Consider the following 23,164-nt stretch of genomic DNA (forward strand, 5'->3'; position numbering starts at 1 on the left):
CGGTCCAGTGGTTAGGACTCGGTGCTTTCGCTGCAGAGGGCGTGGGTTCAGTCCCTGGTCAGGGAACTAAGATCCCACAAACCCCATGGGGCAGCCAAAAAAAAAAAAAAAATGGACTCATTCCCACCCGCCCTTCCTTCTCCCCACCTGCCCCTCCCTGGGCTTCCCATCTCAGCAAAGGGTGCCATTTGTTCAGGATAAAAACCCAAGAGTCATCCTTGATTCCTCTTTTTCCTTTCCCTGCCATCCCACCAACAAGTTTTGGTTGGCTCTACCTCCAAAGTACTTGCTAGTAGTTCATGACATTGTCACCACTCGCCTGGACCACTGCCATGGCATCCTTCCCTGCTTTCACTCCCTGTGCTCCGTTCTCCACACAGCAGCCAGAGAGACCCTTTCATTCTGCTGCTCAAAACCCCTCAGTGGTTCCCACTTAGAGTAAAATCGAAATTCCTTACCATGGCCTGGCCCTGCAGACCCCTCCATCCCCACCACTAGTTACTACTCTCTGTCTCACTAATTGTGCTCTAGTTATGCTGACTTTTGTGTTCCTCAAACAAAGCAAACTCATTCCTACCACAGGCCCTTTGTATCAGCTGTGCTTTCTGCCTGTAATGCAGTTCCCCTAGATCTTCACAGAGCGGGCTCTTTCTCGGTAACAGAGCTCAACTTAAATGTCTCCTCATTTGTGAGGCCATCCCTGACCACCAGCTAAGTAGCCCCCAGTCTCTATTACCTTATCCTATTTTATTTATTTCTTTATTTAGTTAGTTATTTTTTGGCCACACTGCGCGGCACGCAGGATCTCAGTTCCCTGAGCAGGGATCGAACCCGGGCCCCCTGCAATGGAAGCACAGAGTCTTAACCACTGGACTGACAGGGAAGTCCCAATCCTATTTTATTTTTATCATAGCATTTCCTGTACATAGGATTTTCCTGTTTCTTCTTGTTTATCTGCTTGTTGTCTGTTTTCCCACTAGAGCAGGGCTTATCTCTTTCCCTGTAGTATCCTGAAGACTCAGAATAGCACTTGGCATAAGCGAGGTGTTCAATGTATATTCACTGAATGAAGGAAGAGCCCAGGCACCGATCCAGAAGTCCTGTGGTCCCTTCTCATGGTCCTCTTTGCTGTCTCGTTTAGCTCAAGACCTGTGGTTCGTCTGAAGCTGTCCATGACCTTCACCCCCAAGGCACTGCCCATTGGCTTCTACAGCAACGTGAATGTGACTTTGTGTTTTGAAATCAGCTATGTGTCCCCAGCTGCTGAGTCAGGTAACAGGCAGCCTAGCTGACCCGTCCAGTGCTGTGGTCAGTCCCTGTTGGCTTCAGTGGGGGGCAGGAAAAGAGGGCTGGGTGGGGGCGGGGTGTTATGAAATCCCTCTGTTAGACTTTAGCTCCTTTGACCTTAGGTTCAATTTAATGGGAACCGCCCCAGAAAAGGGTGATCTGCTGTCAAGTCCACACTCTGAAGGGGTCTCTCTGACCCTGTTGGGAAAAGGGGCACTGGATCCCTTCCTTGGGTTGAAGGGTTGAGTTTCTGAAAGAAGACTCAGAAAAAGGCCGGCACTTCTCCATCTCCACCTACTGTGCCCACGCCTGTGTGTGTGCGTAGGGCTCCCGAGAAGTGCCTGTCCTCCTTCTCCCTGATTTACATCTTCTCCCCTTCCCTGCTCACCGTGTCTCCCTGGCCCAGGGGGATTGGATAACCTGCCGGAGGCCTGGCCTCCCTTCCCATCCCCTTAGTTGGCACTGGTTGGGAGAACTTCCAGAAGGCATGGCTTTCACAGCCCAGGTGCTCACCGCCAACCCAAGAGATCCCCGCCAGAACAACCCCCCAGCAACCGTCCCCAGGGCTCAATCTCTCAGTAACAATCCTGGGGATGTCTTCCTGCAGGTCAGAATGTGCTCTCCCAGGTGGGCTGGCTTTCCTGCAAGAGCCCATGATCAAATCTGTTAATTAGGAAAGGGCAGGCCTATCCGTTCCAGCTGTATGGGCTGAAAGGTTCAGGCCACAGAGCCCGCATGGCAGCTGCTGGGTGGCTGTGTGACACTGGGAGGGCGTCTTTCACTCTCTGGGCCCTGGTTTCTTTTCTCCACAGTGAGGGAGCTGTCCCAGGTAGTCTACAAGGTGCTTCCAGCTCTGCTGTCCTCAGGTTTTACTCTGTGGTTTCTCTCTCCATTCCTTGACTTTTTGCTCCTCCTCATTTCCCCCCTCAATCCCAGCCTCCTCCCTAAGCGCTTCTTCCCCTAGGGAAGACTGACTCAGCCCCTGGGATGTGCTGCTCCAGGTTTGGGGCTGGTGCACTGAGGGACCCTAGCTGGGTGCCAGAAGACATGAGAAAAGTACCTTTGAAATGAAGAAGAAACTTGGGGAAGTGCCTACGTGGGGGCACCACTCAGGAGGGACTCATGGGAGTCTGGCCCTCTGTCTGGGGCTTGCCCATCCCAGTCTCATCAGGAAGACCTGGTCTTCATTCCCAGGCCTCAAAGAGACCTCTCTGAACTTCACTTTGGACGTGGATGTGGTGAAGCAGAGGAAAAGGCTGCAGTGTTCAGACGAGAGGCTGTGTCAGAGCTCCCTTAGGGAGTGGGGCACGGGCCCCCGTCTCTGTGAGCCCTTCCTGCTGGTTCCCACAGAGGGAGAGGTAAGTGGAGGAGTTTCCAAAAAAGTCTAGAGGGGCCTGTATTGTTGAGAAAAGAACTGAGGTGCATGCAATGAAGCAAACGTACCCGTACACACAAATGAGGCAACTGAAATAATCAGAATAGATTAAGAACCGGATGATGGGGGAATTCCCTGGCGGACCAGTGGTTAGTACTCTGTGCTTTCACTGCTGAGGGCCCGGATTCAGTCCCTGGTCAGGGAACTAAGATCCCACAAGCAGCACGATGCGGCCAAAAAAAAAAAAAAAAAAAACCACATGATGGCATGGGAGGTGGGAGTTATGGTACCAGAAATCCAAATTAAAGAAACCTACCGAGGGACTTCCCTGGCTGTCCAGTGATTAAGACTCCTCACTTGCGCTGCAGGGGGCGTGGGTTCGATCCCTGGTTGGGGACTAAGATCCCGCATGCTGTGCAGAGTGGCCAGAAAGAAAAGAAACCTACCGAAATTGAACGCTGAGTAGATCTCTGAGCTTCCTAGAAACTGGACAAAGAGGGAAATTCTCTAATTGCTGACATTTTTCTTGGTAATAAATTGGGAATAACAGGGCTCCCTCCCTCACCTGATAATAAAAGTGGGGCAGAGGTCCCTTGCGTGAGTCAACATCAGAAAACCTGAACGAGAGAAAGTAGAAATAGAAAGACAAAAGTTGTGATTTACAAAAGTTTACTCCTGACTAATGTGCCTAGAGACATGAAAGATGTATTTGTCAGGACCCAGAGCCTGACAGGACCCAGAGTTGTGGACCTAAAAGGATCATTTAGTCCAATAAACTCGTAAATTATGCTTCTGAATACACATCTGTTCCCATGTGTGTTGATTGTTAAATGGATTAAGAACGAGTTTCTAGCAAATCTATGGCTTCCTTAAATACAAGCATAACTACCTTTTCCACCTGGGAATCGTGCTCACCTACTCTCAGGTGTTCAAAGCTCCCACCTGGCAAAAAGGCTCAATAAACAGAGAATGGCAAACAGCATCCCAGCCCATCTCCTGGTCTTCAGTTTTTATTTCTCTAGTATATCCTCCATGTTGCTTGGAGAAAGATCTTTGTAAACACAGATGTGACCGTGACTCTTCCCTTTCGTGGCTCCCCTTTGTACTCTGAATAAAACCCAGGCCAGTTTTTAACTCCTAACGGCCAGAATCCCGTTGTGATTGGGGCAGGAACCATAAGGAGTTACGGTGCCCGAGGCCATGGCAGATCAAGGGAGAATTTTCCCAGTGCTCTTGGCAGCCGGGCCTGTTTGGAAGAGGCTTCGGAATCCTGGCTTACCACTTTCATTGTTTATTTCTTATTGTGACTGCATCAAAGTTAAAAGTATTCTCCTTGTCATCTTCTCCCCCACATCCAACTCCAACCCTGCATTCCTTGGTGACTCTGCAGCTCTGTCAGGAGGACTGCTTCTCCAACATCAGTGTCAAGGTCAGCTACCAACTCCAGACCCCCGACGGCCGGAGGGACCATCCCCAGCCTATCCTGGACTTCCATGCTGAGCCCTCTGCCATCTTCCAGGTGACTCAGCTCGGACCAGACTCTCCTGGGAGCCATCCCCCTAAAAGTACCTGCTCCCCTATCTTCAAAGAATGTTAAAGTTGGGAGGGTCTTCAGACAGCATTTAGGCCCCTCACTGTACAAACGAGGATATAGAGTTCCTGAGATGGTGTTAACTTGCCCAGGGCCTCACTGGTGGGTAATACACGTCTCCAAACCACCCCCAAGGCTCGTTCTTTTATGTTCACAAAAAGTGCCTGCTACGTATTTAATGAAGCATATGAATACACTGCCCACCTTGGCAAGAGTCTCTGATAACGGTGTGGTGAGGGTCCTGTGTGGGGACTGGACTGGAGCCCACCTGCCCCGCGCTGCAGAGAGGATGCCCTTTGGCATACCTGCCTGCCCAGGTCCTGCCCAGGCCTTCAGGCTGAATGGCCCACCAGACCTATACCCTACCAGATGGATAGTGTCACAGAAAACTTTTCTCATAACTACAGGAAATCAGAGAGGGAAAAAAAACAGTAAAATTTCTTGATTCTATGATATCTAAGGAGATTTTGTTCCCACTCAGGCCCTGGCCCCCTGGGGTATTCTGTCAGTATTCATTTAGACAGTCTTATGGGGTACCGAAAAATCAGCAGGATCAAAGAAGTGATAACATGAGCATTGAAAAGTAATAATTACAGTTAGCTGGAATGCATTGAACCTCCAAAAATAAAAATAAGCCAAAAGTAGTTCATGCTGGCACAGAAAAGCTTCAGGTAGCAGAAGTATATTTCTAGGTAATCATAGGACACTCACAACTGTCCAATATTTGTACAAGAATGCTCTATATTAATTGAGTTATGTAAGCCTTCAGCTCCAGTTTTGGTTAACACCCAATGCATCAGTCACGAATGGTAAATAGAAATAAGAGAACAACATAATCAGGGTGACTGTTCCTATCGCTCGTCTGCCCAGGAAGAGGGAGGATCAGGTTCCCGATGAGCAAAGATTCTCATTTTAATTTTTCAGGCAAATTTATTCTAAATTTATAGTAGTATATTAATTTTCTAAATTTTTAAAATTTGGCATTGACACTTAGATAGTTCAGAAAAGACTGGGAGAACTAATAATAAAGTTTTGTCAATAAGCGGATTATCACTAATTATATATATTCTGTTTTAAGAAAACTTTAGTTTGAAATATTTTGCTTACTAAAAAGTTAGAATTGTCCAAAGAATTCCCATCCTTTATCCAGATTCCCCAAATGTTAACATTTTAACCTCTTATCACATTTGCTTTATTCTCTGTCTCTCTCTCTATATATATACAAAATCTCATATATATCTTACATATATACATATGTAGTCTCAGAAATTTATATTTCTGAACCATTTGAGAGTTAGTTACAGATATGATGCGTCTTTACTCCCAATACTTCAATATGTATTTCCTAAAAAACAAGGACACTGTCTTACATAACCACAGTACAATGATCAAAATAGAAATTTACAATGAAGAAATACTATAATCTACAAGCTTTATTCAGATACCACCAGTTGTCCTATTAATGTCCTTTTCAGCAAAAGAAAAAAAATTTTTTCTGGACCAGGATAATTCATTACTTTTGTTTAGTCTCCTTTAATCTCGAATAATTTCTCAATCTTTCTTTGTCTTTAATGACCTTACATTCTTGAAGGGTACAGGCCAGTTATACTGTAGAATGTTCCTCAACCTGTCTTTGTCTGATGTTTCCTCATGGTTAGATTCAGGTTATGCATTTTGGGCAGGAATATCCCAGAAATGAAGTCTCACCCCTCTAAGTGCATCGTATCCGAGGCACATCATGTTAATTTGTCCCATTCCTGGTGCTATTTCCCTTTGTAATTAATAAGTATCTTATGGGGAGATGCTTTGAGACTATGCATATATCCTGTTTAGCATCCATTCAGGATTCTTACCTTAATTATTAGTTTGATGGTTTGGCAAAGAGCTTTTAAAAAAACTATCCCACTGATAAAATGGATGAGGAGAAATGATTTGGTGTTAGGTTAGGCACATAGATGTTTCCAGAGAATGAGTTCTAGCTGGGAGCTTAGGGTGTTATAATCGTGCTGAAAGAGAGCAGGCTGCTTGGCTGTATTAAAAACAAAACTAAAGAAACCTGCCCCCAATTGTTGACCCAGTCAGATAGAGCTCCAAGCTCTGACTCCTGTGAACTGCATCTCCCTTCTCTGGGAAGCAGAAGGTTTTCTTTCTAGCTCTGGGCTCCCATTCTAGCTCCAGGTCATGGAAACAGTCCTTGCTGCTGTTTAATAAAGCTGCTGCAATGGTCACTGGCTGCTGGGAAGATAAATGCAGAGATTCCCCAGTTAGAGAGCTGGCTGTGGTTCCTTCAGAATAAAAAAATAGACCAGCTCCTTTAGAAAACTTGATTTTTCAGCCTGAGCTGGAGCTTTTCAACCTTGACTGGGCCTTTTGGACCCAGTGCGACTTTCTGAATTTGTTTGGTGTAGGCAAGATTGCAAGGTGGAATATTTAACCTACAGAGAAGACTAGCCATGGGGGTAGAGGACCGCACAGGACTGGACCTTGACAGTATTTGGTTATTTACCCCCTTTTGTCCCCTGCTGTTGCTGCTCTACTTAAGAGGACTAAGGAAGCTTTTCTTCACCTGGGTTTTCCTCCCCCAGATGTTCAAAATAGTGAGTTGTGAGTGTTGCTGCTTAATTAGCATAATATGAAAGTGACAGGCATTCCCACCGTTTCACAAAGGTCACCCCATTTTTGACCTTGGCCAGTGGCCTGACGCATGGTACCTGTGTTGTAGGACCAAGCACATCCCCATCCCTGACAAGCCAAGGAATGTCACAGTCACAGCTCTCACGGCCTTGTGGACACAACCCCAGCCTGTCAGCCTTCACCTGCACTTCTCAGAGTCAGCAGGAGGGACAGGAATGTGCTAAGGAGATCATGAAGCAAGGCGGGGATGGCGGGGTCCCTGGGCTGATCCTGCCTCTCTCTGTCTGGTTACAGCTGCCCTATGAGAAGGCCTGCAAGAATAAGCTGTTCTGTGTCGCTGAGCTGCAGTTGGCCACCACCCTCTCTCAGTGAGTTGAATCCAGTCGTCAGGTTTTCTGCAGTTAGCTTCCTCCTGAAGGCTTACCTGGGCAAACCCCTCACCAGGACGGACCGCTCACTTCCTCCCCCTTCCCCTCATGGCCCACAAAGGGCTTCTGCACGTATTATCTCTTGCTTCCCCACCCACCCAGTGAGGGAGGCAAGACAGAAATTTGTATTCCTATTTTATAGATTAGGCAGCAGACTCAGTAGTTGAGGGCCTGTGTGGGGTCACATGATCATTGGGTGGACTTACACCCAGGTCTCTGGACATCCCGGACAACGCTATTTTCGTTAACTCAGTGTCTCTCACTCCTAGGACCACCTCAGTTAGAGGTAACCTCTTCCCTGGCTCACCTCTTAACCAGATTACTTAATTCATTGCATATTTATGGAGCATCTCCTCTGTGCCCAGCACTCTAGGTGCTAGAGATACATCAGTAAACAACACACAAAAATCCCGGCCCTTCTGGTGCTTTTAGGGGGAGAAGATAATAAATAAGTCACCTTTGTGTTGATGAGATGTATCAATACTATGAAGAGAAAGAAGGCAGGGAAGGTGGGACGGAATGCCGGGGGGAGGAGGGGTGGCAGTTTTAAATAGAGTGGTCAGGAGAATGTTCACGGAGAAGGTGACATTTGGGTGCATGCAAGAGGAAGTGGGGGAATGAACTCTGCGGATGTCTGAAGGTAGAGCACCTGCAAATGCCCTGGAGATGGGAGGAAGAGCCAGGACACCAGCATGGTTGCAGTAGATGAGGGAGGGAGAGGTCACGTGAGGGGAGGAAAGGTCATACGTGGCTGCATCTCCATGAGGACTTTTACCGCGAGCTGAGAAGTCAGAGGAATGACATGACCATGCACTTCAACAGGATCATTCTTGCTGCTGTGTTGAGAGTAGACTGTAGGAGCAAAGGTGGAGGCGGGGCAGTGGTAAGGAGCTATTGTAGTAACTCGGGTGAGAAGTGAGTTAGGCCAGGATGGTAGCAATGAAGGTGGTTATAGTTTGAAGTTAGAGCCCACAGGATTGGATGACAGATTGGATGTGGGGAGTGAGAGAAAGAGAGGGGTCTAGGAAGTCTTTCAACGCTTCAGCCTGAGCATCTAGAACTGTGCTGTCCAATACAATAGGCTCTGGTCACACTTGGCTATTTAAATTGAAATTAATTAAAATTAAATTTTAGTTCCTTAGTTGCACTAGGCCCATTTCATGTGCTCAGGATCTGCATATGGCTAGTGGTATTAAACAGCACAGAATAGGTCATTTTCATTACTGCCAAAGTTCTGTCGGACCACACTGCATTCTAGAATGATGGTGATGTCAAGAACTGAATTAGGGAAGTTTTTGGAAGAATTGGTTTGGAAGGCAGGGTGGGGAGGAAGAGATCATGGGTTTGGTTTTGGACATGTGGTGGTTTTAAAATGCCTTCCCTGACTCCTAGTGCTGTGTGTGTAACATGGCACTGATGGCCAGCTGGCCGGAGTTGGCATCTCTGGGAAAGAGCACTGTTCTCTGAGTCCTGGTAAGCCTTCTCATAGTCATTTGCAGAACTTGTGTTTCAGATGTGGATGGCTTAGCGCTGCCCCTCTCAGTCACTAAGGATCCAATTCAAGGCTTTTGAGTGCTTTGGAAGCCAGCCTAACAAGGAGACGCAGTTGTTTCTAACAGGGAATTAATTACAGCCGAGAAAGTCCTCCCAGCCACGTCCTTGTGAAGTAGACAGTGAAACAGCTGGCCCTACATCACCCCCTAGTGTTCACAGCCAGCAGCCTCTTCTTTTTTCAAAAGTATTGAACCTAATCCTTAGCAACCAAATGTCTCAATGGCTTTTGACCTTTTTTGTGGACATGGATCTCCTAAAGAATCTAAGGGAGACTACAGAGCTTTCTCCCTAGAAGATCACACTTGCATACATTGGTGTTTGCATTTGGGGCCCTCTGAAACTGCCCCGGCCCTCAGGTTGAGAACCCCTGGTAAATATTCCAATGACTCTCAGATCTCTCTCCTGGGCTCTAGAAAAGGGTACATTACTGACATGTCAACATCTCTGCCTTCCTATCCTCTGGGCACCTCTCATCATGCCCTGGACTGAACCCATCTGATCAACTTCCGCCCTCTGGTCTTCCCCCTGTGTTCTCTCCCTCGTGACTAGCCCCACTCGGTCATCCAAGCTGGAAACTCAGGAGGCATCCTCGACTCCTCTCTCGTTTTTGTGCTGCTTGCAAGCACGGCCTTATCACCTCTGGTTTCTACCCCCTCCCCATCCCCACTACTACTGTCTGATTTCAGGCCTGTATCATCTCCCAGATGGATCCCCACACAGGCTCTGCCTCTGCCCCCTCTAGCCCTCCAATCTATCCTTTTCTCAGCTGTGATAAAAACAAAAACAACACAACAAGACACAGGTCACATTACTCTCGAGAGCTGCACATTCCATCTTTGAACCTTTCAGAGGGTTAGAAAGTTTTCTTTGTTGTTAATATGTTTCCATGTAGGTCTCAATTACTGAGGGGCCCCATGGTGCCTCAGCGGATGGAAAGAAGCACTTACACGTCCCCAAGTCTTCTCCAGGCTGAAGAGATTCATGTTTTGACCCACAGTCTTTAAATTGGAAGGGCCGGGATGATTTTGTGGGTGGGAAGGCTGAGGCCAAGACAGGGGCAGGGGCAGCATCTGTCCCCCATGTGCTATTTCTCCCACGTCGAACAGCGTGTCTGGCACAGAGAAAGTCTTCTGTAAATGTACGTGAGATGGATGAATTTGTGTCACGAAGTACGTTGCCTGGGGTCACAGTGCGTTGGTGGTTGAAAGAGGGTTTAGATCCAATTCTCCCAACTCCCTTTTGAGGCTGCTGGACCTCAGGCAAGTCAGTTAGCCTCCCTTGGCTTCTGATCCCTTCTCTGTAGAACAGATAGCAACTGTACTATTTCATAGGGTTATTACGAGGATTAGCTGAGCGTGTGAAGCATTTAACACAGTCCTTGACACATGGTAAACATTACATGAATGGTCATGTCACACAGCAGCTGAGGTATGGCAGTCCAGATGTTTGCTTATGTTGAGGGGAAGAAAATCTAGGCTAAATGTATCCTTTAAGCAATTTATCTAAGGAGTTAGTTTAAAAGGTGCTGTTGTATTGCACTGAGGTTTGTACAGATTAAATAAACTGGTAACATTTATCTATTTGCCTACCCTGTGCAGGCAGGAATTGGTGGTGGGTCTCACAAAGGAGCTGAGCATGAACATTACCCTAACTAACTCTGGGGAAGATTCCTACATGACAAGCATGGCTTTGAATTACCCCAGAAACTTGCAGTTTAAGAGGATACAAAAGGTAACTATGACAGCATTTGGGAACCACACTGCTCGTGGCTTTCCCTTCTGGCATACTTGCTTTGTTATGGCAACCTCCTAACTCTGCCTCCGGCCTCACCCTGGTCCATCCACTAAATGATTATTAACTAGATGGATTCCCGCCCCGCTCTAATCCAACCATATGCCATGGATCCAATCACGTCATTCTCTGCTTTAAAAATCTTCAATGGTGCTATTTTGCTGCCTAATCACTCCTTTTGCTTGCAGCCTTTTTTTTTTTAATAATTTTTTTTTTTTTTTGCGGTACGCGGGCCTCTCACTGTTGTGGCCTCTCCCGTTGCGGAGCACAGGCTCCGGACGCGCAGGCTCAGCGGCCATGGCTCACGGGCCCAGCCGCTCCGTGGCATGTGGGATCTTCCCGGACTGGGGCACGAACCCGCGTCCCCTGCATCGGCAGGCGGACCCTCAACCACTGCGCCACCAGGGAAGCCCCTAAATAAATTTATTTATTTTATTTATTCATTTTTGGCTGCATTGGGTCTTTGTCACTGCACGCGGGCTTCCTCTAGTTGCAGTGAGCGGGGGCTACTCTTCATGCAGTATGTGGTCTTCTCATTGCGGTGGCTTCTCTTGTTCTGGAACGTGGGCTCTAGGTGCGCAGGCTTCAGTTGTTGTGGCACGCGGGCTCAGTAGTTGTGGCTCACGTGCTCTAGAGCGCAGGCTCAGTAGTTACGGCACACGGGATTAGTTGCTCTGTGGCATGTGGGATCTTCCTGGACCAGGGCTCAAACCCGTGTCCCCTGCATTGATTGGCAGGCGGATTCTTAACCACTGCACCATCAGGGAAGTCCCCTTGCAGCCTTTCTTAACTAGAGTTCTGAGAGAGAAATAATCTCTAATAAAGTAGCTTGGACTGGAAAGTAAGAGTCTGCTTGGCCTTTCATCAGCCTGGGATCACAGACTCAAAGCCAGCTGCAAGATACTAGGAAACAGTATTTCTTCCAAGAACACCCTGCAGCTGTAAAGTATTGTAACACTGAGAAATTTTGTTCCCTAAAATCATAGGCAGTCAGAAACTTGGCTGTTTGAAGTTTTATCTGTAATTATGAAACCATCTTACTCTTGCCTGGAGAGTCTAAGCCACTTTGACAAAGAGAAGCACTCTTATTTTCCATCTGAGGCTTGGAGCTTCAGATAAAATGTTTCTGGACATAACTTTTCACATTCACCTTAATAGTTTCCAAGGACATGGGTCCCTGAGTCCACTTTGCAGTCCAGACCTGATGCTGAGTGGCCTTTTACACACAGCCCTGCTTTGTTTTGGGCCTGTCAAAACACTGCTTTGTTTACATTTCCCCTGAACTCCACCTTTCCCCAGAATCCTTTAATAACTGTCTTTTCCTTTGTTTGGTGAGATACACCACAGTGCAGTTTTCCTCATTGTAATGAGTCAGCAAACCTGGCTTTGTCATACTACGACTGTGTCCCTAGTGGTCTGAGGCTATCTGGGCTAAGACAGCATCCATTACATGAGAAGAATGCCATGATCTCCTAAGCATCTAGAATGGAACTAGATGCAGCATCCTTGGGAGAATTAAGAAAATAGTAGTTACTCAAGTCATTTTCTGTATTCAGTGGTCTGGATGAGGAACCATGGCTGAAAAAGGCTGCATGGCAGTGCTTGGGCTCATGCTGGCCTTCCAGCCTGGCTCAGTACATGAAATCTGCATTGGTCCAAGGCCCAGTTCAGATGTCTCCTTCCCCATGAAGACTCCTAGTTGGACCTCATCTTTCTCTACTGCTTTTCTCTGTACTGCTCTCACAGAACCACTCCTTAGGCCTTGTATTTAAATTCCTCAACCATCTAGCATTGAGCCCTTACTGCCCAGCTTGTGAGGGAGACAAGGACAGAGTCTGATTTATTTGTGTCCCTTGCTCCTGGCAGGGTGTCTGGCATGTTGAATTGGTGTGAGGAAACTGCTCCTTTTTTTGCCGTTTAAAATCAATGTCAAAAACAAAACAAAACAAAAACAACGTCTTTTATGTTAACAGCCTCCTTCTCCAAACATTCAGTGCGATGACCCTAAGCCAACTGCTTCTGTCCTGGTCATGAACTGCAAGATCGGTCACCCCATACTCAAGAGGTCATCTGTGAGTCTGTTTTGATTGGCTGACTCTTCTCACTACCCTGGGATTGGTGTCTTCTACTTCCCAGTCTCATTAGAATCTCCGTTGCAGTCTCCACACTTCTCTTAGAGTGCTCAGAGCGGCCAAGCGTGCTTGAAAGTGGGGAGTGGTGGGGGTGAGGGATACAGCCACAGATAAATGGTTGACACACCCCAGTACAGCACAGTGAAGCTGGGTGCAGTATGGAAGGAGCATCAGACCCAAAGTTATGAGTCCCTGATCTGCCACTGATGATCTCTGTGCTGTGGGAGATCTCTGAAGCAGCTTCCTCAACTGTAAAGGGGAATAATCCTGTCTGCCCCACTTACTCCATCTTGACATTGTGAGGCTTAACGTGGAATAACCGACCTTGAAGCATGCTGTGCTACAAAAACATGAGTATGAATTATGTTTCCCAGGTCTGTTTAGTTAGTAGGAAGCAGTTTGAGTTGTGAGTGGTATAAAGGGGAATCAAGTGACCTTTTTTGTTTGTTTAAACAGGCAAACTTTTCATTAGTTTGGCAGCTGGAGGAGAGTGCCTTTCCAAACAGGACAGCCGACATCACTGTGACAGTCACCAAGTAAGTAATGCCTGTGTTACAGCAGGCCCAGCCTGTAGCCCTGCAAGAAGCCTCCCTCCCATGTGCGTGCATAATAGCTCTGGCTCCCTCACTGCCCAGGAAGGGGAACCTCAGTGAGCCCTGAGAAGGCACGTGTGTCCCTGCTGTGACTTGGCTTTCCCCTCTTGTTATCGAAGATATTTAAAATGTTCTTTTACTGACAAAGTGAAACTATGGTATGGTCTGGAAGAATGAGCTTTGGACTGGAGCTCTAATTCTGGTTCATTTAACTTCAGAGAAGCTCTGTCTCCTGCAAAACCTCTATGTTTGGGGTAGAGTCGGGTACGGTGTTGGGAAAATTCTCAAACAGGGGTGATTCTGCCCCCAGGGGCAACGCCCGAAGACACTTGACTGGCACCACTTGGGGCGGGTGCTACTGGCATCTAGTGGGTAGAGGCCTGGAACATTGCTAAACATCCTACAATATACAGAACAGCCTCTCACAAAGACTTATCTGGCCCCAAATGTCAATATTATCAAGGTTGAGAAACCCTTTTAAAATCAGTTTCTCTAAGCATGGTCTTCTAGAGCATCTTCTGCACTCTAATTGCTTATCTCCCAGAGTCTTTTCTGTCTGACCCCCAGTGATCCCAGGAAGCCAAGGTAAGAAGCCATGTGTACAAAGCAGGTGTGCTGTAAACTGACATTCTTATTTCCTAGTTCCAATGAAAGAAGGTCTCTGGTCAGTAAGACCCACAGCCTTCATTTCAAACATGCCTTCATTGCAGTTCTTCCCAAGTAAGTACTTCCAAGGGGCCCACACCTGCGGGACAGCTTCAGGCATTTTCTCTTGTGGGTGGAACTTGTGGTCAGGGTAGATGTGGGCATTGCCCTTCCCTGAAAGGAGGCTGCTTAGAACCCAGGCGCCCAATGACGTCTAGGGCACTAACAGTTGGGTCCTAGAAACCCCATGGTCATAATCAAAGGAGGAGCAGTGCCAACTGGTCTTGATACAAAAGGGAACTGATGTGATGCTAAGGAGGGAAGAGAGGGGCTATGGGATTGGGAAGAAAGGAAGGAAAAAAGTAAGGCCACTCTAAGGCATTATAATTAGATACAGAACCAGCCCAAATATACAGAATTCGAATATTCTAACCTGATCCCAACTGCCCTACCACCACCTTACATTTTGATATTCAGCTTTGATCCCTATTAAGGATCAGGTGCCCTCTGTCCTAGTGTATCCAATTGGTAGCACTGAGGTTTTTTAAAATGAGAAAGGGGCCTTGAGGCCTAACCCATGTCCTCTCAAATGCAGACCATCAGTGACGTACATGAACACAAGCCAGGGGCTTTCCCAGCACAAAGAGTTCCTCTTCAATGTAAGTGCTGTGCTTGTCATTGCAAAGCCACAGGTGGCAAAGCAACACCAGCCGTGACTTCCCGCTCTGATTTATTTTGCAGATACATGGGGAGAACCTCTTTGGAGCCGAGTTCCAGCTGCAAATTTGTGTTCCAGTTAAATTACAAGGTTTCCAGGTCATAAGAGTGAAGAACCTGACCAAGACTCAGGTACATAGAGGCGGTTCTATATCACCATCACATCTCTTTCCAGAGTGACTGTGGATTCTCAAAGGTATAAAAACTAGAACTCTAGAAAAGGAGTAGAAAAAGATTAGTTAAACTGGGAACACATTTTAGGAGTAAATTACCAAAGTCATGTTCACAAGGAATATTAACCACTCAGCCCTTAAAACGACATTCCAGTTTTTCTTCCCTTGATGAAAAAATAAGCAAAATTCAAACGTTTTGAGTAGCCATGGAGAAATTTATTTTCCATTTGAAAATCATCGATAAATTCTGCTTCTCTTTGTGACTGGCAAATGAGCTTGATAAACATGTGGCATTTCTCGCACTTCTCCCTATAAACTGCCTACCATCTTCCTTCCTGCTTGCCTTCCAGTCTGTCTGCCTAGGACTCTGCTCTGCTACGGCCTCTTTGCTCTCAGCTGGGTCCTCGTCTGTCAAAGTCAGCCTTATGACACCTACAGCAACAGGCTCTGATCGGTTTGACAGCTGAGGCCTTGGGCTTTCCTTTTTTTTTCCTGCTCAGGCTACATAAAGTGTCAAGGCTCAAAAAGGAAAATGTGGAAAGGAATTTACAAAATGGAGTCTGCTGACAGAAAGAGGGCTTTTCAGTTGTAAACACTTGTTCTCATGTATAGTTTATTTTTAAAGAATATTTGTTAAGTTTAAACATTTCAACAAACATTTCAGCTTCCACTTGGAAACAAAATTCTTGTTTGAAAAGCTGATTGGAAACCTGTAAGAACAGGAATCCCACCCTGCTGTGGGGATAGAGGTTAAAAACGGCATCAGGGGCTTCCAGACCTGTGCCCTCTCCTTTGGGAGCGGTCAGCAACCCCAGCTTACTTAAACAGACTGTGCTGGCAGAGCAGGTCTGTGGCAGAGCTGAAGTTCAACATAGTCTGATGGAAATGCTTGATCTTTCTCCTTATTTTCCTCAAGGCAGGGGTGTTACCTTTGCTCTTGAAGGTCATTTGTTTCAGGATCTTATCTGTGAGGTAGTGTAGCCAGAGCACGTTGTTATAAGGGTGATATTCGTCCCAGCAGTTGTTGTTTTCCTTCCTCATCAGCCTGTAGATCTCAAACTGGTAGTCACCTTCTCCTGTAAACAGGTCTCGGTCCATGGAAATGTCACAGAAAACCACGATCCCGTCCCGCTCCAGGCGTGACAGGGTGTAGTCGATGATGTTGACCTGTAGCCCTTGGGTGGGGATGGAGCTCGTCTTCCCATTGAGGGTGTAGTGGAGCTCTTTGAGGCTGGTTTTCTTTAAGAGCACGTTCCCCCAGTGCAAGTCTCGGTGCTCAAAGTTCAGCGATGCCTCTGCCACTGCAAGGGACGCAGTGATCTGGTGCAGAATGCTCTTTGCAGTGGCGATGGAGGACAGCTTCGTTCTCATTTGCTCTAAGTCGATCCCTCCAAACTCAAATTCCAGCACGATGAAGAGCTGGTCTTCCTCAAAAAAGTCAGGCCGGTCATTTGCAGACCCTTTGGTTGAGTTATAGCGATCCCAGGCCTGGAGGAGCAAGGGAGGGTAAGATCCTTGAACACAGTGTACCGAGTTCAGCCCAATGAAGCCTTCTGTACGGTTGCATACCTCATCAGACAAGAGGCTCAACTCTTTGGAGATGATGATCTCTGGCAGGATTTCCTCAAAAGTTTTCTGATGAGCTCCATTGACTAACTTCTGTCCTTCAATAGCAATGATTTTTAGGGCTACAGGTGTGTGGTTAGCAACTGTTTGAAACACTTCGCCAAACACCCCTTCCCCAATCTTCTCACAGCATTCCAGTTTTTCTGAGGAAAGGCAGTCGCTGAAGGGGACAGGACCCTCCTGACTGCATTCCCCATAAACCTTTTCTGCATCGGATGCCTTTTTGTCTGTGGCATGTGGTGTCTTTAAGGGGGTGAGCAAATACATGGAGGAGAAGTGCCAAGGGTACAGGGCACTGTTTGTTCTGTTTGTGACAGGAAGGTTTGAATATTCTGATATGAGGGACTCAGAGAGAGAACTGGCAATGGTGTAGATGCTGCACACTTTTGACACAGAGGTCACCATCTTCTTCTTGTGCAAGCTGAAGGAGGCCCTGGCTTTGGTCCAAGAGCAGGCATTCTGTAAACGAGTCAGGTCCTGGGTGACGAATGAATCTTTTTCCATCTTTTGGCCTTTTTTAAAGTGGTGGTGATGGTGGAGGGAGGTTTCTGCTGTCTCTTGATGCTTCCTTTTCCGGCTTGGCCCGGTTCTCTCAGGCCTGTTGCTTTTCCCAGGTGCCATACCGCGCTTGCACCCACGGGCCTCCCCGTATTCTATCTGGACAGCCTCCTGAGACCCGGCCTCTCGACCGGAGTCCTGGTCCGTGGCCCTCTGCTTACCCGTGCTGTGTGAACCTGGGCTCTCCAGCCTCCTCCTCACCAGTTCCCTGTCACAGCAGGACTCCCGCATATTCTTCCCATCTGGCCCAAGCTCAGAATCCTCAGGATTTCCTGAGTCCAAAAAGCTACAGAGAGCTGACCTGAGGCCGGCACGGGCTTCGTGGGCCAACCTGCTGAGCCTGCCTCCTGCTGTCTCTGCCTCCTGGGAACAGGGGAGAGGCTCCTGGTCCAGGGAGGCTTCTGGGAGGTGGAGGCCGCTCGGAGCTTCAGAGGCTGCATCCAGAAAGACGGAGGGGTCGGTACAGATGCTGTCTCCTGGCGCAGGGGACCCGGGGCCGGGAGAGGCCGGAGAACTCAACAGGGAGGCACTGGTGCTCAGCTCGCCGCCGTCCCTGGGCTGGCCGCACACACTGAGGTCCGGGCTCAGGAGGCCCGGGTGGCCGTTGGGGAAGGGCGGCGGTCCGAGCGGCCCGCAGGGGGTGCTGCACTTCTGCGGGCACCGCGGTCGCAGCCTCAGGCGTCTCGGGGTCGCGATCAGACTCGGCCGGTCCTTGGAGAGTCGGCCGCCAGCGCGCCTCCGCCGCTGACCCACCGGGCTGCCGGGGAAGTCGGGGTCGTCAGGATCGTCGGAGACGGCAGACGGCGAGGGGCCGCCGCCGCTGGCGTCGCTGCTACTGCTGCTGAAGAAACGCTTCTGGTCTTGCGGCGGGAACCACTGCACCGCTGCCTGGCCCGGACGCCGCCGCGGCCCCCCGCCGCCAGCTACCCCATACGTTCTGAAGAGCCGACTCCCGGGTCGCCGGAGTGACGCCGCCATCGCCGACACCCGCCAGGCGGTTCAAATGCAAACACCGCGAGACTTCTTAGAGACGCAGACCCGCCCGCCGGCTCGCCTGCCCGCCGGGTCCTAGCGCCCGGCCTCGCGCCCGCAAATCACGATGGGTCTCGCGGGAAGTGGGAGAGGGCGGATAACTATGGCGGTTTGGGTTTCTCAAGGCGTCGCGGGAATGGGTCTTGTTTCAGGCTCACACTGTGTGCACCCAGAGTCCGGAGCGCGTTTGTGGGAGCGACCGGGTTCAGGTGAGCGCGGTCGTCCGAGAGGCCGGGGCGGGGCGGCAGGGAGGGAGAGGGCCTGAAGCGGGCGACGTGAGACGCACGGATTCTACTTTTCCGAGGTTTTCCCTGAAAGCACAGGCGGGGCGGTCCCAAGGCGCCCCTTAGCCTCTACACTGGGTCCCGTTTGCCAGCGTTGCGGCTTTGCTCGAGCCAAGTGAGCGCAGAAACTGCTCACACCCCCTATTCCGGGACCTAGAGGTGCTCTGTGTGCCAAGTGTTAAAATTCCCGGCTTTTCCACCCGAAGAGGAATTGTGCCAACTAACACACACCTTCTTCCAGCATGTGGAAGAATGGCATTCAGTGAGCTGTAACGTCACCTCGGATAAAGAAAATGTGACAGTGGCTGCAGAGGTCTCCTTGAGTCAATCAGAACAGGTACTTGAGATCTGATTATCCTGCTGTTACCCTAAGAAGGATAATAGCATCTCCAAATATAACATGTCCAAAACAGGTCTCTTGATCCACCTCCTATCCCAACCTGTTGCTTACCCACTTACTCAGGGTTACTAACTAGGGTAACTTATTCGGGTTAGTTACTAGGAATTCTAGGAATTACTTGCGACTCCTTTTCTTACATCCCCGTATCTGTACCAGCAGCAAGCTCCGTGATTCTACCCCCCCCCCCCCCCCCCCGCCCAGTATATTCTAAATCCATTCACTTCTCTCCATCTCCACTGGTACTGTTGTAGTTCAGGCCACTCCTCTTACTGGGTTTATTGCAGTATTCTTCTCTCTGCTCTTCTTGCCTCTGCTTTTGCCATATCCTCTACAAACGTTCTTCATATAACAGCTATGTTTTAAAAGAAAACACTGTGCCACTTATCTGCTTTTAATAAAAGTTTGAATACACTTAGATTAAAATTTGTCTTTTTCAGTGGTGTGCAAGGCACCCTATGATCTGTTCTCTGCTTGCTTCTTCAACTTAATCTCCTAGTACTCGCCTCTTCCCTGCTTTTTTTTTTTTTTTGCGGTACGCGGGCCTCTCACTGTTGTGGCCTCTCCTGTCGTGGAGCACAGGCTCCGGACGCGCAGGCTCAGTGGCCATGGCTCACGGGCCCAGCCGCTCCATGCCATGTGGGATCTTCCTGGACCGGGGCACGAACCCGCGTCCCCTGCACCGGCAGGCGGACTCTCAACCACTGCGCCACCAGGGAAGCCCTTCCCTGCTTTTTATACTCCAGTTTGCCAGTATTGTTCTGGCCACAGGATCTTTGTACTTGCTGTTCCTTTTGCATGACACTGCTTTTCTCATAACTCTTCATGTATGTGGTTTCTTCTTATATTTAACTCACATGTTACCTCTTAGGCCTTACCTGATGACTCATTCAAAAGTAGGGACTAGAGCTTCCCTGGTGGCGCAGTGGTTGAGAGTCCGCCTGCCGATGCAGGGGACACGGGTTCGTGCCCCGGTCCGCGAAGATCCCACATGCCGTGGAGTGGCTGGGCCCGTGAGCCATGGCCGCTGACACTGCGCGTCCGGAGCCTGTGCTCCGCAACGCGAGAGGCCACGACAGTGAGAGTCCCGCGTACCGCAAAAAAAAAGTAGGGACTAAAGTCTAGTTTAACGTCTTGTGATGATCCAGGTGAGAATGATGAGATCTCAGCTGAAGAAGTAGCAGTGAGGATGGAGAAAAAGGGACAGGTGCAAGAGAGGCTAAAAAAAGAATCATCAACAACTGACTTGGGGCGTGTGGGTAGGTCAATGAGGGTGTGGCATGAAGTAAAGGATAAGGGAAAAGAAGTTGAGGTGTAACTGCAGGTTTCTTGCTTGGGTAACTTTGTGATTGCTGAGGAAATACTGGAGAAGGAACACGTTTAAAGGGACAGATGAGTGCTGTCCAAGAACAGTAAGTCTGATTTGAATCAACTATACTCCAATAAAATTTTTTTTAAAAGTTAACTAAAAAAAAAAAAGAACAGTAAGTCCATGTCTAAAATGTGTTTCGTTTTTTTTTTTCTTCCCCATCTTATAGTTACGAAGAGATGTGACTGAGCTGCACATCCTTGGTGAAATATCTTTCAACAAATCTCTATATGAGGGGCTCAATGCAGAGAACCATAGAACTAAGGTAATCCCTGGCTGTCTTCTCGTTCTCTGGGTGATGTCCTGGGAAAACTGTGCCTGGCCTCAGCGCCCCTGTACAGACACTTGGCTGTTGCCCTCTTCCTGTTTTAGTCTTATCACCTCTGATCTTGACTCTGCCAGCAACTGCCTCTGTGACCTTGAGTTACTCAGCTTCTGCCTCAGTTTTTCTGTCTCTGAAATGAGGCAACTGAATAAGAGGCCTAAGCAGAGGAAGTCTCAGTTGAAATAACTAGGCTGGAATCAACAGCTATATATACTTTGATTTGAAAATGTATTTTTTTAAAATTTCTTAGGTGAGAAATTTTGGGGGAGGGGGTATATAACAACTCTCTTCTTAGTGTGTGGTATCAGTGTTTAGTTACAATGTTGCACAGTTACGATACTCAGGAATGCATATTTTTTTTTATAAGTCTTAGACTAAGTACTAGAACTCTTGGATTCGTTTTGCAGAAGAATGACTGCAAGTCAGACTGACCTTTGTGATCTGTGGGCCGAATACTGTGTGTGCCACCCTGAGTTGTCATTCTTGTTGACACTCACCTAGATGTGCTGCCGGTGTCAGAGATTGTCCATCTGTGAGCTCTGTAGTTAGGCATGATTCAGTATCGGAGGGAATGTCAAGAGGGTGAGACTGGATCGCTAAACATTAGGTCCTCTGATTTCCTCCCTGGAGGAGGGGAAAGGTGCAGTTCTCCAAACATGTCAGGAAAAACATTTCCTTTTATTTTTAAGTATTTCTGATACAGAAAATGATATGGAAGAAAGAGAAGTACCCCATTATCCCATTGCTCAGACTTTTTTTTTTAAATAGAAAAGCAAGAAAATCCAAGCCTTACACAAAGATCCCAAGCAAAAAATAATGGTTCCTTTACTTCCCCCTTTCCACACCCCTGATTCCCTCTTCCCAAAGGGAATTACTGTTAACAATTTCTTACATGCACATTCTTAAATAATTTATGTATAAATTTCCCCCTTTTACTTACTGATGCTTTTATTTCTATAGCATAGAGTCCCCACAGTGATTTTCCTTTTTTAAAATTCAAGACCCCAAGCAAAGTATTTACATTTCAGCTGCAAGACAGTAGCACTAATGTACCATAAAGGCCTCTGTTGTTTATCCAGTGAGGGAGGCAGACCAGTGTCAATGGGCTGGCCCCTTTGAATCTTGTGCTCTACCCTCCGTGTGCTGGGGACGCCTTCCCTTGTGGCTGCCACAAAGTTGCCACTTTCCACTTCTCCCAGCGATATAGTTTCACATGGCAGTATACAAAATAGGAAGCCAAGAGGTCAGTAGGAAAAGGAGTTTTTCCTCATTTGTCTTCCCTTTTCTTTCCTTTTTTTTTTTTTTTGGCTGTACTACGTGTGGCCTGTGGGATCTGAGCTTCCCAACCAGGGATTGAACCGATGTCCACTGCAGTGGAAGCACAGCGTCCTAGCCATTGCACTGCCAGGGAATTTCAGCCTTCCCTTTTCAAGGACAATTTTCCTAAAAACTCTTAGCAGATAATCTCCTTGTAACTTATTAGTGAGAACTAGATCTCGTGTCAGTCACTGGCAAAGTGGGATGACTTTGTCATGATCAGCTTAGACCAGTCATGACTTCTGAACAAACTAGGAAAGGAGAGAATGGCTGTTGGGTGGGCCACCAAGAGTGTTTTCTACAAGCAGGGGTATTCTGTGTCTTGCTTCTCCCTTCACCTCTACTAGGACACCTTTAGGGCACTTTAGGAACCTGTGGTTTTGGAAGAGGAAAAAAGGAAGAGGCTTTGAGAAATAGGAGTACTTCTACTCAAACCTGACATGTTACATTACTGTCATCTTGGGACTTCCTTTCATTACTTTCTGAAACCTCAGGTTCTCAAGTCTTCTCCCCATACTCCCCGCTGCCCCCACTTTACTCTTCCATGAAGGAAAAAAACAGCTCTCTTCCTGTTCTTCTTCTCTGTTGCGTTGCTCCCTCGCTATTCCCAAGGCCCAGAACTTAAGTTCAGCTTATATGAGTTAAACAGTGCCTGGAGGGTCAACCCTTGGAAGTGTTTATGACTTAATTGGAAGAGGCCTCAAAGGTAAATTTGTCCAGCCTTCCATCCCATACAGAAATTCTGTCCGAAGTATCCCTGACCTTGGTGCTTGAACACTTGGATGAAGGGAATTCAGTGTTTTGGGCAGGCAGAGGTGTCTTGATGGCCTTCTGGCCGTGGTCTGTGTGCTGGGCACAGCTTGGGAGGGCCATGTCTGGGTCTCACTTGGGAAGCACGTCCCCTGGGTTTTCCACTTGAGCCCTGGGATGGCGAGAGCCTCTGGACAGCAATGCTGGGGTGGCTTCTAATGGAAGGGCTTTTCAATAGTACACGTGGACGCCGTTTTGCATTTATTACTGTGTCACTGACATTAGTCTGGTGAAGAGCAGACCCTTATCTTTGTCGTGTATTTCATGTCAGAAAATGTCCTATCAGTCATTAGGCAAGATCAAAAAGAGTTGTCAGAACAGAGTTGGAAGGGACTTAGAAATCATTTTGAAGATGGTGAGCTTGGGGCATACCTGGATGTAGAATCTTGATTTTCCGTCTTTCGGTGTTCTTTAAACCCTAGAGATCTTAATTTGTTGGGGCCCTCTATTAAATTGTCAGAGGCTCCTTAATAGAACCTCTCTCTCTCTCTCTCTCTCTCTCTCTCTCTCTCTCTCTCTCTCTCTC

At 47.9% G+C, this 23,164-nt stretch overlaps 1 protein-coding gene across 8 annotated transcripts in view; it reads left to right on the plus strand.

The window, feature by feature from the left end:
• The window catches only part of ITGAE (integrin subunit alpha E), an 82,485-nt gene that overhangs the window by 32,678 nt on the left and 26,643 nt on the right, over window positions 1-23,164 (plus strand). For 7 of the 8 annotated variants that reach the window (XR_003792096.1, XR_003792097.1, XR_003792099.1 and 4 more), the window contains exons 17-29: window positions 1,142-1,272; window positions 2,482-2,645; window positions 4,053-4,181; window positions 7,182-7,255; window positions 10,468-10,600; window positions 12,634-12,732; window positions 13,249-13,328; window positions 14,028-14,105; window positions 14,626-14,689; window positions 14,772-14,879; window positions 18,289-18,345; window positions 18,662-18,757; window positions 20,356-20,451. Coding sequence is in view for 3 of the 8 variants with exons in the window: in XM_029213341.1 (XP_029069174.1) it covers window positions 1,142-1,272; window positions 2,482-2,645; window positions 4,053-4,181; window positions 7,182-7,255; window positions 10,468-10,600; window positions 12,634-12,732; window positions 13,249-13,328; window positions 14,028-14,105; window positions 14,626-14,689; window positions 14,772-14,879; window positions 18,289-18,345; window positions 18,662-18,757; window positions 20,356-20,451 (1,309 nt within the window). In the remaining 5 variants the exon portion in view is untranslated. Of the gene's footprint in view, window positions 1-1,141; window positions 1,273-2,481; window positions 2,646-4,052; window positions 4,182-7,181; window positions 7,256-10,467; window positions 10,601-12,633; window positions 12,733-13,248; window positions 13,329-14,027; window positions 14,106-14,625; window positions 14,690-14,771; window positions 14,880-17,211; window positions 17,620-18,288; window positions 18,346-18,661; window positions 18,758-20,355; window positions 20,452-23,164 lie in introns of those variants that run through there. The other variant, XM_029213343.1, reaches the window with a different exon arrangement.

This window comes from Monodon monoceros, unplaced genomic scaffold (assembly GCF_005190385.1).
Source record: "Monodon monoceros isolate NGI ecotype Baffin Bay Population unplaced genomic scaffold, NGI_Narwhal_1 Super_Scaffold_9, whole genome shotgun sequence".
NCBI lineage: Eukaryota > Metazoa > Chordata > Mammalia > Artiodactyla > Monodontidae > Monodon > Monodon monoceros.